The 17528-nt window shown below is 41.1% G+C and overlaps 1 protein-coding gene across 3 annotated transcripts in view; it reads left to right on the top strand.

Moving 5' to 3' along the window:
• The first annotated feature begins 6 nt into the window (after positions 1-6).
• Positions 7-17528, top strand: part of LOC144690418 (myo-inositol 2-dehydrogenase-like) — a 35913-nt gene continuing 18391 nt past the window's right edge. For 2 of the 3 annotated variants that reach the window (XM_078557913.1, XM_078557911.1), the window contains exon 1: positions 7-911. In XM_078557913.1, coding sequence (XP_078414039.1) covers positions 658-911 — 254 coding nt within the window. In that variant the 5' untranslated portion in view covers positions 7-657. Of the gene's footprint in view, positions 912-14536; positions 14648-17528 lie in introns of all 3 variants that reach the window. The other variant, XM_078557912.1, reaches the window with a different exon arrangement.

Genomic DNA, 17528 nt, shown 5'->3' with positions numbered 1-17528 from the left:
TTTTACCAACATTGAAAAAAACGTGGAAATAATAACGGGCAGAGAACTGAAGAGGTGGAACATGAAGAACATTACAGGAATGGCAGAGTGAGAAGAGAGAGAAACAGGTGAAGCAGACAGGCAAAGAGGGAGCAATATAGAATAAGCAGGTTGGTGATATATAAATTAGAGCAAGGGATAAACCAGTGAGAGAAAATAGAGGGGGGGAGAAAAAAAAATGGTCAGAATGCAATAGGTGTATAGAAGGAAATTAATATAAAACAACAAATGAAACACTGAAACCCAAACAAGAGGAATAAATATGTGAAAAGGGGGAGTGTAAAATATCAGGAGAAAGAGAAGTTAAATCGAAAATACTTAAATGCACAGAAATCAGAGGAAGTATAAGTAACAAACACAGTCTGAAATCATACAAGGTTAAAAAAAAAGGACTCTCATATGATATGACATTGAGCAGTTAGAACAAAGAAAGTCAGAACGGAAGACAAATTGAAAGGGAGGAGTGAACATAGATGGGATAAAGGGGAAGGTTAAGAAGACTGTACTCATTACACACACAGCTAGGCGGCAGATAGTCACTGGGATCATCCGAGAACAGGGCTACGGTGAAATAGGTGAAGAACCTGAAATTAGAAGAGAGAAAATAGTAATTCCAGCATGGGGAGGAAGAAGAAATCTCTGCACGATTATGCTGCTGAATTCTGTGACCTGTCAGTGAAGAGACACATTGTCGAGCAAAAGGAAGGAGGGGAGAGAGATTTGGTGGAGATTCTATACTGTAAATCCTGTGAGATCCCGATGAGCGCTCGGAGGGATCGCATTTTAGAGCACTTGGCATCAGCCAGGCACTACCGCAACAAACGATTGGAGAAGCATACCTCAGCCAGGCTTCATGCAACTACGTTACTCATGTAAGTGGAACAAAGTGCTTTGAGAAATTGTGCGGAGTGCCCCTGCTTTACAAGAACAGCACCTATCCCTCTGTAGAACACATGCACCTCAGCAATCCAAAGAATTGTGATGATACAACCAGGCTGGTTTGAAACATATGCCATGTTAAACTGTAATAATTATTAAATAATCTGCAAGTGGATTTTCCAGTGCCTCAATCAACAGGGCATGGTGTAGAGAACAGGAAGGTCCTAGTTGATCGCTGTGTTCATTTCACTCATTTTGAGCGGGGAGGTGGTAGGAGTGGTACATGTAGCCTGGGCTGATCGCCAACGACAGGATTCAGGGTCAGCTGTGATACCTCATATGGTTGAATATTCTGCTGATGTTCGCTGTTTCATGTCTCTCATGAATGATCAGTTAGGTGAACTTTGGGGGTGTGGGGGCAGGTGTTGCTAGTGGCACTGTAACCCTTTTCCAGTTATAATTATCATCTTCAGGTGGGGAATAAAAAAAATTAGGTAAGAAAGATGATGTGCTAGAGGTTTGACTGTGGCTGTGGGAATGCTGATAAAGAAGTGAAGGCTTCTTCAGGTAGCAAACTCAGTGATGATTTGATGCAGACTAATGAATGTTCCAGAAGCTGAGCAAGATGCAAATAGTTAAGGTTTCAAGGGTGTACATTTTGTTCCAGTGACATTGCTATCAAACATAAGGCCTATTGGGTTAGCAGCAATATTGTGTGAAACACAGAGCTATACAAATCAGAAGGTCCCAAGTTTGATTCTTAGTCTATACAGAGTGAGCTGATGTCAGCTGGGAAAAGCGTTTCAATTGTCTTCTTCGCCTCCAGGTGAGGGAAAGAGACAAAATCAACTAGGAAAGGAGGTTCTCGATCCTGATCACTATTCAGTAATCGCCGACATTTGTGCGTTTGGTAGATACTGTATCAAACTCAGCTTTGATCCTCTCTGTGGCTGAATACCCAGCACATTATCAATATCTAGTCTCTCATAACGAATTACCAATTGGGTGAAGAACAGCAAAATATGGGAAGTGAGGGAACCCACAGTTCGACTATCCCAACAAAAATCCTGCAACATTGTTTGAAAGGAAGGATTTAAAATCCCTTTGCAAACCAAAAAAGACCTTTAAAATTGTCTGAAACCTGCGTCCCCCCACCATATTCAGTTTTTCAATTTAAAAAACCCCACAAATCCTACTGCAGACAGGAGGCTGCTGATCACTGATATTCCCTCACAGCTCTCCCATTTTGTTACTTTCTCTTTCTCCATCTCTCTCTCTCAGTCTCAATCCTATCCGAAGGGGAGAGTGCTTCCCTGGGTCTTTATCTTGAATTGTTGAAGTTTGTTGGCCTATGAATTCATTTTTCCCTTGTTCGTTATCTCCCTCCTTGTTTTGTCACTCACCGCCCCATCCTATGAGAATTCTTTTTACTTTCTACTCGGCCCTCTCTCAGGTGCATGAACAACTTTTTGACCATCAGTGCACATGCTGTTCATAGGATTACAACACAGAAACAGGCCATTTTGCCCAACCAGTCATGCTGGTGTTTGTGCTCCACTCGAGCCGCCTCCTATCTTTTCTCACTTACTTATTCATTCATTGCCAGATCTGGCAGAACCAGATCAAGAACTGTTGGGCTCTGCTCTTCCCTGCAAAACCATTAACTTCTCCAGAATCATAATGGACTGAAAAGATGACTCTTGGCTTCATATCTCCATTACTAACTATTCCATTTCCTCTGTCCTGGAATTCCCTGTAACTAAGTTTGAGACCATCCATTCAGTCACCTCTTCCACTTCTCTTCACCCATCATGACAAACATCTGCATCCAAATTTTTCTCAAGTTTCTCTCATGTTGACTGCAAGCTCATCTTGTTCAAGACGCACACCTTTGGCTCTTTCAAACCTGTACTCACTAAACATATCATACTGCCATACATTGTTCCCTCCTCAAAAAAAAAACACCTGTGACTCCTTTAACTTTGCAAATTAACCCTTCATGTCAAACCTCCCTATCCTTTTCAAAGTTCTTGAACATGTTGCTCCAAAATCCTTGCTCATTTCACCCCCAACTCCACATTTGAACCTATCCAATCAAGTTTCAGCCCTGCCACAGCATTGAAACAGTCCTAATCAAAGGCAAAAGTTACAGATAGTCTGTGGCTATGACAGTGATGCAGTAAACCTCCTCATCCTTTTCAATCTCTGCAGCCTTTGGCATAAGCAACAACTTTCTTCCCTAAATGCTTCTCCTCCACTTCCCAGCTAGGCAGTCTTAGAGAAGCACGTGCACAGATTGTATTCCTATTATATAAAGTCGCGAGTTTCACAGGTAAGTCTTTTTTCTGTGTTGTTATGCATCACGGGATACATTGCTTAGGGACATAGAACTCGTTATCTTGCTTCTGGTTCTTCAGTTTCCCCTGCTTCCCCTTTCAAATATCTCTTGTTGACCAGCCACTGTGAATGGTCATGGACAGCCCACATACCCAAAGGTAAATGATTAGGCTGTGTGACCTGTTTCCCTGTGCTGATATGAAAAAGAATGAACACATTTATAAATCATCTTTCCCAACATCAGGACACCCCAAAGTGCTTTACAGCCAATTAAACATTTTTGAAATGTAACCACTGTTGTAATGGCAACCAATTTGTGCATAGCAAGCTCCCACAATCACCAACGTAATAATGACCAAATAATCTGTAGCAATTAATGAGAGATAAATACTGGGCCAGAACACTGGGAGAGCTTCCCTGAGAGGGCACACAAGGCCTTGGTTTAGCATCTCATCTGAAAGACAGCATCTAACAGGGCAGCACTCCCTCAGTGCTGTACTGGAATGTGTCAGCCTAGATTATATGGGACATGATCAAGAATTATCTTTGTTGGAGAAATAAGTTCAAAGCCTGGCAGTCAAGGGCAGCCCATTGGATCACTAGGGCAGAATGTTGTCCACAGCTTCCTTTTATTTGCAGCTACCTTGAGGTAGTACTTTGAAATCAGAAATTCAGTTCACCGGATAGCCTAGTGCATAAAAACACCACCTGGTGTGTTGCAGAGCTGCATAAACCGGACACTGGTAGGTGCTGCCCTTAGTTTGTGCTAAGTTAGCTGATCTTAGACATTTCCCCTCAGTGCCTGTGGGCTAGGGATGGGAATTGGAAGTAAAACAGTTATGGTTCCTGGTCTTAATCAGTCTGCAGTGGCTCCTTCTAAAAAGCAGGGGTGTGTAAACCCTTGAGAAAAGGATTGAGCCCTGGTGTGATGCTGTCCATAGTTGAATAACTTGGTACTCACTTGTGGCGGAGGTGGGGGGAAAGTCCTTGCCTTATTTCTTCTCTTAGAAACATCACAAAGTGCTTCTCACAGTGAATTTGAAGTGCAGTGACTTGAAATGTAGACAAACAAGGCAGTTGTTGCATGCAGCAAAATCTCAAACAAAAGATTGATCAAAACTGGTTAATTGTTTTTTGCTAGCATTGATGTGAAGCAAAAGTGCTGGACAGAACATTTACTCTTCTTCCAATAGTGTGATAGTTAATGTCCACCTGAAGCAGCAGGCAGGTCTTCAGTTTAACATCTTGTCCACAAGATGACACTTCTGATAAGTCAGTACTGGAGTCAAGTGTCAGCCCTAAGTTATGTGCTCAAGTATTGAAATTTCCATTGATAAATTCATGGATTTTCTTTTTGTGTACAGAATGGGTAAAAAAAAAATTGTTCCAAATTCATTCCTGGTTACATATGGAGCAAGAATAGCCTTGCACGGACGCAGTTGCCAAACTGATGGTCCTTTGAAAACTGAGGCCATCAATCAAAGGCTGACTCGGGTCACAAACTAAAAGCAAGATTGTCACTGTTCTCCTGTGCAAAATCTGCAACAAAGTTTACTATCCAACCATCAACAACAATGACATATTTATACAGTGCCGTTAATGTAATAAAATATCCCAGTTTGCTTCACCATGGTGGTTGGTAAGTGGCTATACCCACAACGATACACAATTTTTACACAATTTTACAAAAACCTACATTTAATCGAGCCTCTTAACAGCATTGTCCGTGAACTGTGTAAATACTTATGGGTTTTCATTTAATTTGATTGTATCATTTGAAAGTCCTTTGCTTGATTTTTTGGGTTTTAGCGTGTTTACTCATTTTCTGTGCATTTACCTGGGTTGGTTGAGGACCAAGTTTTCCCATCCTCATTTTCTTAAGCAGTAAAAACATGAAATAAAACAGAATTTTAACCAGGCAGTAAAAAAACTGAAGTTAATGCTCCTTGGATCTAAGCCAAGGTTGCGCATGAGGAACGATGCTTATAGAAGCTAACTCCAGCAGAGGGACAATTGGAAGAAAAAACCCACTTTTCACTTTGTGAATCTCCTGGTGGTCACAGGAACCTGTTTTATGCGGTAACATGTTGACATTGAATGCAGCCAGTTCCAGTACATATGAGATGTTATAACTGAAAATAGAAGTGAATAGTTGTTCCTGGAGACCTGCAGAGCAGATTCTGGGGCTGTGCTGATAAGGTCTGTGTACATTGCATTTCCCATTCCATACTTATTTATGCTGACTTTATTCAAGACAACAATCAATTTGTGTGGATTCATTTTCTTTTGATTACATTAATTGATTCATTCTGGCATTGGCCTGGTTTTGAGATGTACAAAGTGTTCCTTTCAGTGTCTTCAATTGTTCAGTTGACACTGGCTTCAGGGTTCAGTTAACACAGCGGTACCTTTTGATATTGGGATCAGTAGCAGTAGGGCATCATAGGAATAGAACTAGACCATTCAGCCTGCTCTGCTATTCAATAAAATCGTGGTTGATCTGTACTTCAGCTCCATTTGTCCTGCCTTTGCTCCATATTCTTTGCTAACCATACATAACAAACATCCGTCAGAAGTATTTTGTCCTCGGTCATGGGGTTCAATTAATGCCATTAACTAGTTAAGCTTCACTCCCTTGTTTGATTGAAGTCCTGCGAGTAGGTAATGGACCTAAGGCAGAGGAAGCCTGTGTGCCCATTTGAAAGCCAGATGTGGTGTTTTAATCGAGTTAAAATGTTGGACAAAGTGAAGGACCACATTACATTGCAGTATTCTGGTCTCATACAGGAGCACCCAGTCCCCAGAAGGGAAGGTGGGTCACTGCGAAGTGCAGAAGAACTGTACGTTTTAAAAGTTTCACTTGCAGGCAAGAGGCAGCTCAGCCCCGGTGGAGGATGTCCACTTTGGTAGTGCAGAACTTGAGTATTACTGAAAAAAGAGACATGCTATCAAAGCTTTTCGTCTTGCACTCATCAAGACAGCTCGCAAGAAATTACCAACAGTAAAGGGGACCAGCAATTTTTTTTTTTAATGCAGAACATTTCTTTATATTTTTTTGCCTGCGGACAGATTTGGTATAACACATAGATGTTGTGGAAACATGGTATCCAGCAATTTATATTGCATGAGAAGAGAGTGCTGATTGATTGGCAAGTGGACTCTGATAGGTGGGGGCGTTGCCATGGAGAATGCTGCATGGACAGTTAACAGACCAACTTTGTTCAAATACAAACCTGGTGGGCCTACTCTGGTCAAAGCATTGCCTGAGGGATGAACCAGGGATTGACTGTTCCCCAAGTTTTTGTTTAGTTGAAAAGGCACATTGTGTGGACATGTTCCTCGAGTCTGCAAAGAACAGGGCCCTGTGTGCGAATAAATGTGGCTTCCAGCATGCAACAGGTAAAGTGCCGAACCAGCTCATGCTTGCAAAGCTCAAAACATACTGTCCAACATTAGATGTGATTCTGCGATTGGACAACATTGCTAAACAATTCTGATTGTGCTCATGATTAAACTGAAAACCAAAGTAAGATTGTCATTCGGGCTCACAGTGTGGTTCACATACGCATGCTAGAAGCCACATATATTCACACACAAGGCCCTGTCCTTTGCAGACAGAAGGAACATGTCCATCATTGTGCTTTTTTTTAACTAAACAAAAGCTTGGGGAACAGTCATTCCCCGGTCCATTCCCAGGGCAATGCCTTGACCAATCAGAGTTGACCTGCCTAGTTTGAATTTTAACAAAGCTGGGCAGTTAACTGTTCCATGCTGCATTCTCCATGGCAATGCCCCCACCAATCAAGAGTTCACATGTTAACTAATCAGCACTCTTCTCATGCAGTATAAATTATTGGTCCCCTTTAATGTTGGTAATTTCGTGTGAGCTGTTCTGATGAGCGCAAGACAAAAAACTTTGATAGCATGTCTCCTTTTTCAACAATACTCAATGCCCATTTTGAGAGTAGTGTTTTTGTGCCCTGCTTCTCTCCCTCCCTCATGGTTTTATTCTGTTTCATGGCTTTGCTATGAGAGGTGTAAATGACGGCCTTTGGTTTTCAGAGTGATACTGGGTCTGGGCTAAAGGACGGTGGTTGTTTGGCTCCCTCTGCAATTCAGTAGCTGAGGATGCCACAGCTGCATAGCTTATGTGGGCTGACATAGTCCTGGTTGTGAAGCAGATGGTCTATTTATAAAATGTATTTTCTTGGCCGAAGCAGTTTAAGATGTTTGTAGAATGATTTGGGATTTGGAAAGTGCTAAAAATTGATATCCTTTCACATTCTTTTTGAAACAACTGTGTCAGAAATCTGACTCTTCTATTAGCCTAGTTTTATAGAGCATTTTTACAATTGAAAATCTCTCCATGATTTTATGCATTTCAATTTGATTTTTTCCAGTTCCTTTTTGACCTGAAGATGTTGAGTTATGCTGGGTACAGTTTCACATTTGGGGGTTGCTCTCCAATTCCTAAGCCCAAGTGACTCGTTCTTCATATCCCAGCTTGAGGAGTGAATGTCTGCAGGACAGCAGAGACATCACAGCCGAGTCCAACCCTGACACTCGCATGCCTGTGTTTCAAGCGGTGGCTTGCTGGTTTCAATAATGAGAGCGAACCTTAACTGGCAGAGGCTGATCGAGTCCACATGCAAACTTCCAGGAGTTACTGGATTGTAATCATGAGTGATAACCTTGGCCAATTTTCCTTTCCCTGAATCTAATTTTTCCCTCCTGCAGTCCAGGTCTGCTGAGGCAAATGGTAGAGCTCTGGCGAAAGGTCACTGACCTGATGCATTAACCCTGTTACCCTCTCCCCAAAATGCTGACTGACCTGATAGGTATTTCCAGCACTTTCTGTTTATATTATAGCGCTCTGACTGCGTCCTGGGCTGAGATTATATAACCCAGTGAAAACTAGTTATTAAGTCTGGGATCTTCCTGCTGATGCGGCTTACTGGTTCACTGAGTAAGCAATGAGTCTTTCAGGAGCTACAAATGGCAATGATAAGAACATAGGAGCAGGAGTAGGCCACTCAGGCCTGTTCCACCATTCAACTAGATCATGGCTGATCGTCTACCTCAAGCCATTTTCCCATACTGTCTCCATATATGTTATTCGTATCGAGAAATCTATCAATCTCTGCCTTGAATATACTCTATGATTGAGCTTCCACAGCTGTCTGGGATAGAGAACTCCTCTTCATTCAGTCCTAAATGTTAATGATGCAAATGCTGTGACACTTGAGTGCATGCTCTAGTTGTGATTAAAAGCAACTGATACTAATTGGGGGTAAGTTAGGGCATGTGTATAAGAATCTGTTTCCACTTGTGTGAGGCAACAATGTGGAAGGGAAAAGTAGCCAGCACTAAGGTTTATTCACAAAACTCAGTGTAATATATGTTGAAGACAGACTGGTTCCAGCTTCTTCCCTTGCCAGATGGATGTTCACTGGATTAACATGGTAGCAGAGGATGATTAACACTGATCCACAGAGATTGGAAGCTGAATAAGGGATTTTTGTCTCCCTCTTTCTGACAAATGTGCTGCTCCCTGCAGCCTCTGGTGCAAAATGGCTCAGGCCCGATGCAAATTCTCAAGCTTTGATTATCCACCGGTTTGTTCGGAGTCTGAACTATATGAGCAGTGGAAAAATGACGTGGAAATTGGGACTCGGGCTACCTCATTATCCAAGAGGAAGCAAGGTATGGCTTTGACTTTGTCACTACCAGAAAAAAGTAAGATTAGAAGTAAAGTATTTTCAGAGCTGGATGTGGGTAGCTTGGATACTGAAGAGGGATTAGCTCTTCTATTGCAATTTATGGATAGGAAAGACAAGAAAGATGATCTTTTGGAAGTCTATGAAGCATGGTCAAGTTTTGATACACTTAAGAAGACAGACAATCCATGGATAAGTATATTTTGGATTTTGATAGGTTGTATAAGAAATTGACGAAGTTTGACATAAGAGACCTGAGGTCTGTGCTTGCGTTCAAGTTACTGCATTATGCACAGATCTCGCATATGGACAGACTTCTGATACTGTTGGGGGTTCAATTTCACGAAGTTATTCTCTTTTAGACCAAATGGCTGCCACCCCAAAAAAAAATTGGGGAAGCTTTCATTTCCAGTTACTATTAGCTCAGAAACAAGGAGCTATGCAGTGATGCAAAGAATGGAGGATTCCATGGTTGGTGAATTCCGAGACTGCCTGGATACTAAACACAAACATCCATACAAAGATGGTGTTGCTGATAGGTAGTCTGAGGAGCATTGCACTTTTAGCCAATTTGTGGATCAAAACAGAAAGCAAGACTGGGGAGGCAGCTGTAGGCATATGAACCCTAGAAATGCATGAGGAATGATTAACAAATGTTTTTGCTGTGATTCCAAATATCATTATGCAACAAATTGTCCAAAATGCAAAAATCAAGTCTGAGGTAACGCATGATATGGACAATTCTGACGCTGAGCACAATGAGGATGACTGGTCTGAAGGAATTGTGTTGGCTAATGGAAGCCTGAGTCTGGTGATGAGCATTTTGGTCACTGATTCATTCAACTGCGAGGCGTTGGATGGAGGGTGCATCTGTACAGTGTGGAGTGGATTGGCTCAATTACTGCTTGAAATGTCTTGACAAGGAAGATTGACATAAGGTTAAAGAGTATGAAAGCTCCACCCGCTTTAGGCTTAGGTTTGTGGACGACAATATGTTAAAGTCTTCAAAAAGAGTGGTCATCCCATGCAAAATAGCTGGAATAAGTGTCTTCATTGGCTCTGTTGTCTTCAGTGAGATACCTTTTTTTTGTTGAGCAAGTCCTCAGTGAAAAAAGCACAGATGAAACTAGATATGGAAAATTACAAAACATTTGTATTCAGGGAAGCTATGGATTTACATTTCACTCGATCAGGGCATTACTGCGTAACATTGAGGAAACCAGATGTTTCTTGTCAAGAAGTCCAGGCAGTATTGTTGGCTTTGGGATGAGAGTCTGGCCGACAGGAAAATAATTACTTGGAAATTACATTGACAATTCGCACACCCTTCAACACAAAAATGAAAAGCTCTGCTGAGTGATGCTGGAGTAGTTGATAGGGAAAATGAAGCCCTTATTGAGCAAGTTACATCTCAATGCAACATGTATGTAAAATATCAGAGAACACCAACACGTCCTGTTGTAAGTCTTCCACTTGCCTGAGACTTTAATGACTTAATGGCTATGGACCTAAAGATACAGGACAAGAATTGAGGTGTTTTTTCTGTGTTACACTTTGTGGATATGGCAACTAGATTCAGCCTGTCTATGGTGATAAATGGGAGAGACAAACAGACCATTGTAGACTTGGTCATGGAAAAATGGGTTGGTACTGGACTAGGAACGCTAACAACATCTTTGACGGATAATAGAGGAGAATCCGTAAATGACGAATTTCGGGATGTGTGGGAATTTGAATATTGTGGCCATGAATACAGCAGCTGAGAGTCCGTTCAGCAGTAATTTGTGAGGGGGTGGTCATGCAGTAATTGATGAGATGTGTAAGATACTGACCAACCAACCAACATGCAAGTTGCAAATGGCACTGGCATGGGGGGGTGCATGCTAAAAGTTGTTGACAAATAGTTGGGAGGTATAGCCCGTACCAATTGGTGTATGGAAGGAATCCAAAGTTGTCTTCTGTACTGTCTGATTATCCCCCTGCCCCAGAAGGAACTACTTTTAGTTGTATTTTCTCTCCCACTTGAATGCATTATATGCAGGCAGGGAAGCTTTTATCAAGGCTGAAGTTTCAGAAAGAATTCGTAGACCATCTGAGGTAGACTTTATTTCCAGTGATCTAGTTTATTGCAAGAGAGATGGGCATAGGGAGTGGAAAGGTCCCAGATAAGTTATAGGATGTGAGGGAAAAACAGTGATTATTCAACATGGGAATCAAACAATAAAAGTCCATTCCTCACGGGTCATTGGCACAATTTATAAGTTACTGAAAATGTGATAAGAGGACGGCGAAGCACCTTGTGCATCGCATACTACTATCTTTTGCAAGATGGGGCCGGAGGGATAAGATGTGATGCATCCGAGGTTAGATGTCTGTGGATGAACAGGAAAGGGCTATTTTATCTAGAGGCCAACTGCCCAAAGTGGGTTCCCAGATGACATACCGTCCTGAAGGATTGAATAACTGGAGGGATGCAGCAGTAGTGGGAGGGGCAGGGAAATCTGCTGGAAAATTTTTAAATTGGCTGAATGTCAAGGATGATGGATAAGGACAGTGGGCCATGGACTGGGAGAATGGTGTGCGTGAACTGAAAAATAAGAAAGCTTAGTTCCAGTTCCAGTAATGGCTTGGGCGATGAGTCCCAGTTGAGGAAACATTCACGGGTGGTGGAAAGGGGCTCAGATTAGGCATGTGGGGGATCTAACAGTAGTAGCCTGGAAAGGCTTTAACAGGCGAGAAGAGGTCACAGTCTGACTAGACGACACAGTGGAATGGAGAATGCAGCACCATCCCGACAAAATAATAGAAGCAGAAGTCCTCATAACTAAGATGTTTTTGTAGCTGCCAACAAATTAGGAGATAAAGACATATGGGAGACTAAACAGAAAAAGCTAGAAAGTTGGAAAGAGTTTGGCTTGTATCAGACGTACCGGATAGGGGTCAGCCAGCATTATGGTAAAAGTGGATTTGGACAGAAGGCCCTACTGGATGAAACTTACAAGGCCTAAGCTAGGTTAGTGGCTGGGGTTTTGAAGAATGCTTAGGAGATAGAGGCCTGATTGGCCACAGTGGGAAAAGTAATTTTGAAAAAAATTGGCCCTTTTAGCAACATTTTCTTGCAAATGTAAGTCAATAGACATACAAGCTGCATTTCTGCAGAGGGAAGTGTTTCTTCAACCTCCTAAGGAGATGCCAGGTGTAGAAGAAAAACTTTGGAAGTTAAATAAATGTGTCTATGGTTTGAATGATGCTTCCAGAGTGCGGAACTTTTCAGTGAGGTCAGTTTTGTTAACATTGGGCTTCTACAACTTAAAGCTGATCCTGCCATGTTTTATTGGTACCATGGTGGGAACTCTTGGGGACCTTTATGATGCATGTTGATGATTTCTGGGCGGTACTAGCAAGTTTGAAAAAAAATGTTATTGACAGGATTAGAACAGAATTTAAGATTGGGAGTCAGGCTTCTGGACCTTTAAAATGATTGGGTTGGAAATAAGGCAATATGGGTCTGATGTTAATTTACATCAACAATCTTACTTGCCAAGTGTTAACCCTATCACAGTCAATTGTGCAGGTCCTAATAATGCGGATGCTTTCAAAGCTGAGACGGAGCAGCTGTGAAGTCTAGTTGGACAATTAAATTGTCTGGGCACACAGACAAAGCTGGATGCAAGTTTTGATGTCTTAGAACTAAGCACTAAAGTGAAATATCTAAAGCTCAAGGACATTTTACGGACAAACAAAACATTTAAAAAATTAAAGATGGAGAAATGTGTTCTGAAACTTCCTTCCTTGGTGATCCCAAGAATATATAATTGATTATTTTTAGTGATGCCTCTCATACAACCTTTGTGATGGGTTTTTGAGCGCAGCCAGTTTTATATTTCTTATGGGAGAAAGTGGAAAATGTAGCCTTTAGCTTGGGAAGCCAAGAAAATGAGAATAGTAAAAAGTACTCTGGCTGCTAAAACTCTTGCATTTGTTGAGGCAGTTGACATAGCATTCTTTTTATCAAAGACATTAGGGGAAATTCTATATCAAGGAGACGCTGAAGATACCATACCTATTGAATGCTATAGAGACAATAGTTTCCTTTGAGATAATGTACACTCTGCAAAATGTGTGAATGAGCAGAGATTAAGAATTGATATTGTGAGCTTGAAACAAATTTTGGAGAAAAAAGAAATCTCCAGACTTAAATGGGTAGATACAAGCCATCAATGACTGACTATTTTACTGAAAAGAACACTTCCAGTGAGAAGTTAGAAGGATACCTCATGAGGCAAGTTTCGGGAGTGTAAGATTTATTTCTCTTTCATCAGTTTTTTTTTAATCTTGTCTGTATGTACTTGTTAATATTTTTTCTTAAGGGAATCTGTTAATGATGCAAGTGCTGTGACAATTGAGTGCATGCTTTAATTATGATTAAGAGCAGCTGATACTAATTGGGGAAGGATTAGGGCACGTATATAAAAAACAGTTTCCACCTGCATGAGGGAACGATGTGGAAGGGAAAAGTAGTCTGCATTCAGGTTTATTCACAAAACTCAGTATAACATATGTTGAAGACAGACTGGCTTCAGCTTCTTCCTTTGCCAGAGAGATGTTCACCAGATTAACACTAAATGGCTTGCCCTTTATTCTGAGACTCTGCTGGTTCTAGACATCCAGACAGGGGAAACGTCCTTTTTGCATCTACCCTGTCTAGCCCCTTAAGAATTTTGTAAGTTTCAATGAGATCACCTCTCAGTATTCTTAACTCTAGAGAATACAGACCCAGTCCCAATCTCTCCTCATAGGACAATCCCACCATCCCAGCAATTAGTCTGGTGAACCTCCGTTGCACTCCCTCTATGGCAAGTATATCCTTCCTTCCTTGGGTAAGGGGACCAAAAACTACACAGTACTCCAGGTGGGGTCTAACCAAGGTTACATACAATTGAAGCAAGACATCTTTTTGCCTGTATTCAAATTCTCTTGTGATAAAGGCCAACATACCATTTGTCTTCCTAATTGCATGCTGCACCTGCATGTTCGCTTTCAGCGACTTATGAACAAGGAGACCCCAGGTCCCCTTGGACATCAACACTTCCCAATCTCTCATCTTAATAGTCTGCACCTATTCCACCTGCCATGTTCTTCCCCACTCACTAAGCCCATCCAAAACCTCTTGAAACCGCTATGCATTATCCTCACAACGCACATTCCACCAGTTTTGTGTCATCCGTAAACTTGGAAATATTACATTTGATCCCCACATACAAATCATTTTTGTAGGTGATTTATTTGTAGAGCAGGCCAAGGACATAAGAACTCATTTTTTTTAATAGTGCAAGATCGTTTTGTGCTCATTGGAGATGGGGATAGTCATCCTGCGTTGTCCGTGGATCTGGGCATTGGAGGCATGGAAATTGCTTACTGTATTTTGATAGTGTGCATAAATGCCAATAATACTACATTCCTGCCACTAACACGTTCATTGGTTTATGGCATTTATTGTCTGTTGCATTACATTTCTGGTTTGCAACTCAGAATTCCATTTCAGCTATCACTTGTTTTTGCAGATTTCCTCTTCCCCATTTCTCCACTCCAGAGCCCTGGTGTAAGATCCGATTCGGCCATGAGCAGTACCAGAGGACATGGCCCAGTTAACAGAAAAGCCTTGCCTTTAAAAGGTATCTTCCCACGAAGGGAAAAAATGTTTTAAAACATACATTAATCGAATGTTGTAGGGTCCACTATAGTTACTTGTGATTTTAAAAAGCAAATCTTGTAAAGTTACTGGGCTGGTTGGAAGATCAAGCAGGATGTGATGCTTGAAGAATGGGAATGCTGTGAATCATTAACTGTGTAGGGCCATGAAGTTCTTGCTTAATGAATTTTGAAATGAGATGACACAGGTAGAAGTAGCAGTTGTGAATATAAATACCTATTAGCTCAGCTTGAGGGGAGATCAAGTTATAACGTTCTTGAGAATTGTCTGTTTACTTCAAGGTCAAATTGGAGTTTTTGGCTGCCCTTTTATTGGAAAATGAATTACATAGTTACAACAAAGCGACAGTCCATTCGGCCCAACAGGTCCATTCCAGTGTTTATACCCCACACAAACCTCTTCCCATCGTACTTCATCCCACCCTATCGTCAAATCCTTTTTTCCTTCATGTACCAGCTAACTAACTTCACCTCAAGTGCATCGATGAAAGCAATGAAACCAGCTCCACTTTTTTTACCTCTTCTGTTTGTATAAAACAAAACTTTGATCCACAATTAAAATGTAACATTTACAACTTAATACATTTGATTATGTTTGCTTTGCATGCTTGCTTCTGTTTTGCTTTGACTTTTCTCTTTCTGTGTCTACTGTTTCTCTTTGCAACTTACATTTCTAGAATACTCGCACCTAGGAAAGTGCTTTACAGAGTAATGAGAAAGGTAGACAAGGAGTAGGGGAAAATAGGGAAGATGATAATTACAGTGGGAGGGGGGGATTCAACATATCTATTTGTCAGTATTTTCCTTTTGTTCCTTTCCTTTGATTTATTTCTTTAACTTCTCTCTGGCAGCCTCTTTTCATTTCTTTAGCCAATACATTAACAGTTTTTGCAAGATTATTTGAGATTCTTACAAAATGTAGGGAGTCTTCACTTTTTACACAACTTCACTGGTTTATCTATTGTTACATCCTTTTTGTGTATCTTTGTGAACCCCATTGTCTGGGGAGTAGGGAATGTGTGACTGTTGTACCGTTGCTGCTTTCTGGGTTCAGCTATGAGAGTAACATCACTACAGCAACAACTCACATTTATATAGCACCTTTTAATGTAGTAAAACATCCCAAGGAGCGTTATTAGACAAAACTTGAGACTGAGCCACATAAAGAAAAATTTGAACAGGTGACCAATAGCTTGGTCAACGTGGTAAGTTTTAAGGGCCGCCTTAAAGAAGGAGAGCAAGGCGGAGAGGTTTAGGGAGGGAATTTCAGAGCTTGAGGTCTAGGCGGCTGAAAGCACGACTGTCAATGGTGGAACAATGAAGATTGGAATACACAAGAGACTAGGGAAAACGGATGAAGTGTCATTGGCCAACCAGTATTTGATAAAAAGTTGTTGAGAATGCTCGCTGTAGCTTATAAGCATAGACATCTATTAGAGACAATTTGTAAAATGTGTTGAGAGTGTAATAGGAAATCAGATTTCTAAAAGATCTTGTGTAGTGCGCACACTTACTGTGCACAAACCTTGCTCCCCATTGTCACGATTTTTGATCACGCTTTGTACAAACATAATTCTAAATTGCTATGCCAACATTTTCTGTTCTGCCTTGTTATGGCAATTTTCACAAGGTAGTTGCAGGATCTGGCCAGTAAGTGGCTTTGTGGAACATGTTTCTTAGGTCTTTCTCTCAACTCTTATAACCTGGCGTATGTTTTAGTAACAATTTATTTTCATCAACGAAAGGGAACGATGTCATGGGCAATTTACTAGTATCATTTATCTTGTAAACTTTCTGATCTTATTTTTAAAAATGGCCTCCTCATGAGCAAAGAAGGAACCTGATATCGCTTTCCTGAGGGCGATGTTACAAAAATGAGAAGGAAAGGAGCAAACGTTTATATTTATGTTGTGCTACACTATGTCTCTTGGAAACATTGCAAAGTTCTTCAGATATAGTTAACTGCTTTGAAGAGGATTGACTATTTCTTTTGCGGGCAAATGAAGCAGCCATTTTTCATCCAACCAGACCCCACAAACAACAATGAGCTGACTGACCCATTAATAAGTTACGCAGGAATGTACAGGATTGGAAAAAGACAATACCAGTTAATCTGTTTGGTCAGTTTGCCTCATAAAATGCTGACTATACTTCAGAAGTAATTTATTACATTTCAAACAGCTGTTTGGTGGTACAGAACTTGAGTATTGCTGAAAAAAGAGATATGTTGAACCTTTTCATCTTGCACTCAGCAGGACACTTTGCAAGAATGCCAATATAAGGGGAAAAAAACAATTTATACTGTATTAGAAGAGAGTGCTGATTGTCTGGCAAGTGGATTCTGATTGGTAGAGGCATTGCCATTGAGAATGCACCAATTGATGGTGAATTACAATTAACTGACAAATATTGCTTGAAATTTAAACTAGGCAGCTTGCCCATGATTGGTCAAGACATTGCCTTGAGGAACAAGTCAGTGAATGGCTGTCATTTATTTTGTTTAACTGAAACAGGTACAATGTGTGTTCATGTTCTTTCTGTCTGCAAAGAAAAGGGCCCTGTGTATTAATATATGTAGCTTTCAGTACACGCAATTGCGCCACACTGCAAGCCTGACTGACGATCTTAAATTGGTTGACAGTGTAATTCTTAGCACACTGAGCATTATTTAGCAAATGTTCTCCAATCGTAGAATCACATCTAATGTTGGACACTGTTTTGAGTTTTGCAAGCACGGGCTGGTTGAGTACGGTGTGTACCTTGCCTGCTGCGAGCAGCAGATGGGACATGCTATTTGATACTATCTGCCAGTCTTTGGGACGTATGGTTTACATACCTAGCATC

The sequence above is a fragment of the Cetorhinus maximus genome, chromosome 15 (genome assembly GCF_964194155.1).
Source record: "Cetorhinus maximus chromosome 15, sCetMax3.hap1.1, whole genome shotgun sequence".
NCBI classification, from domain to species: domain Eukaryota; kingdom Metazoa; phylum Chordata; class Chondrichthyes; order Lamniformes; family Cetorhinidae; genus Cetorhinus; species Cetorhinus maximus.
The sequence above is the reverse complement of the archived record's forward strand: the minus strand, read 5'-3'. Positions and strand labels throughout refer to the sequence as shown.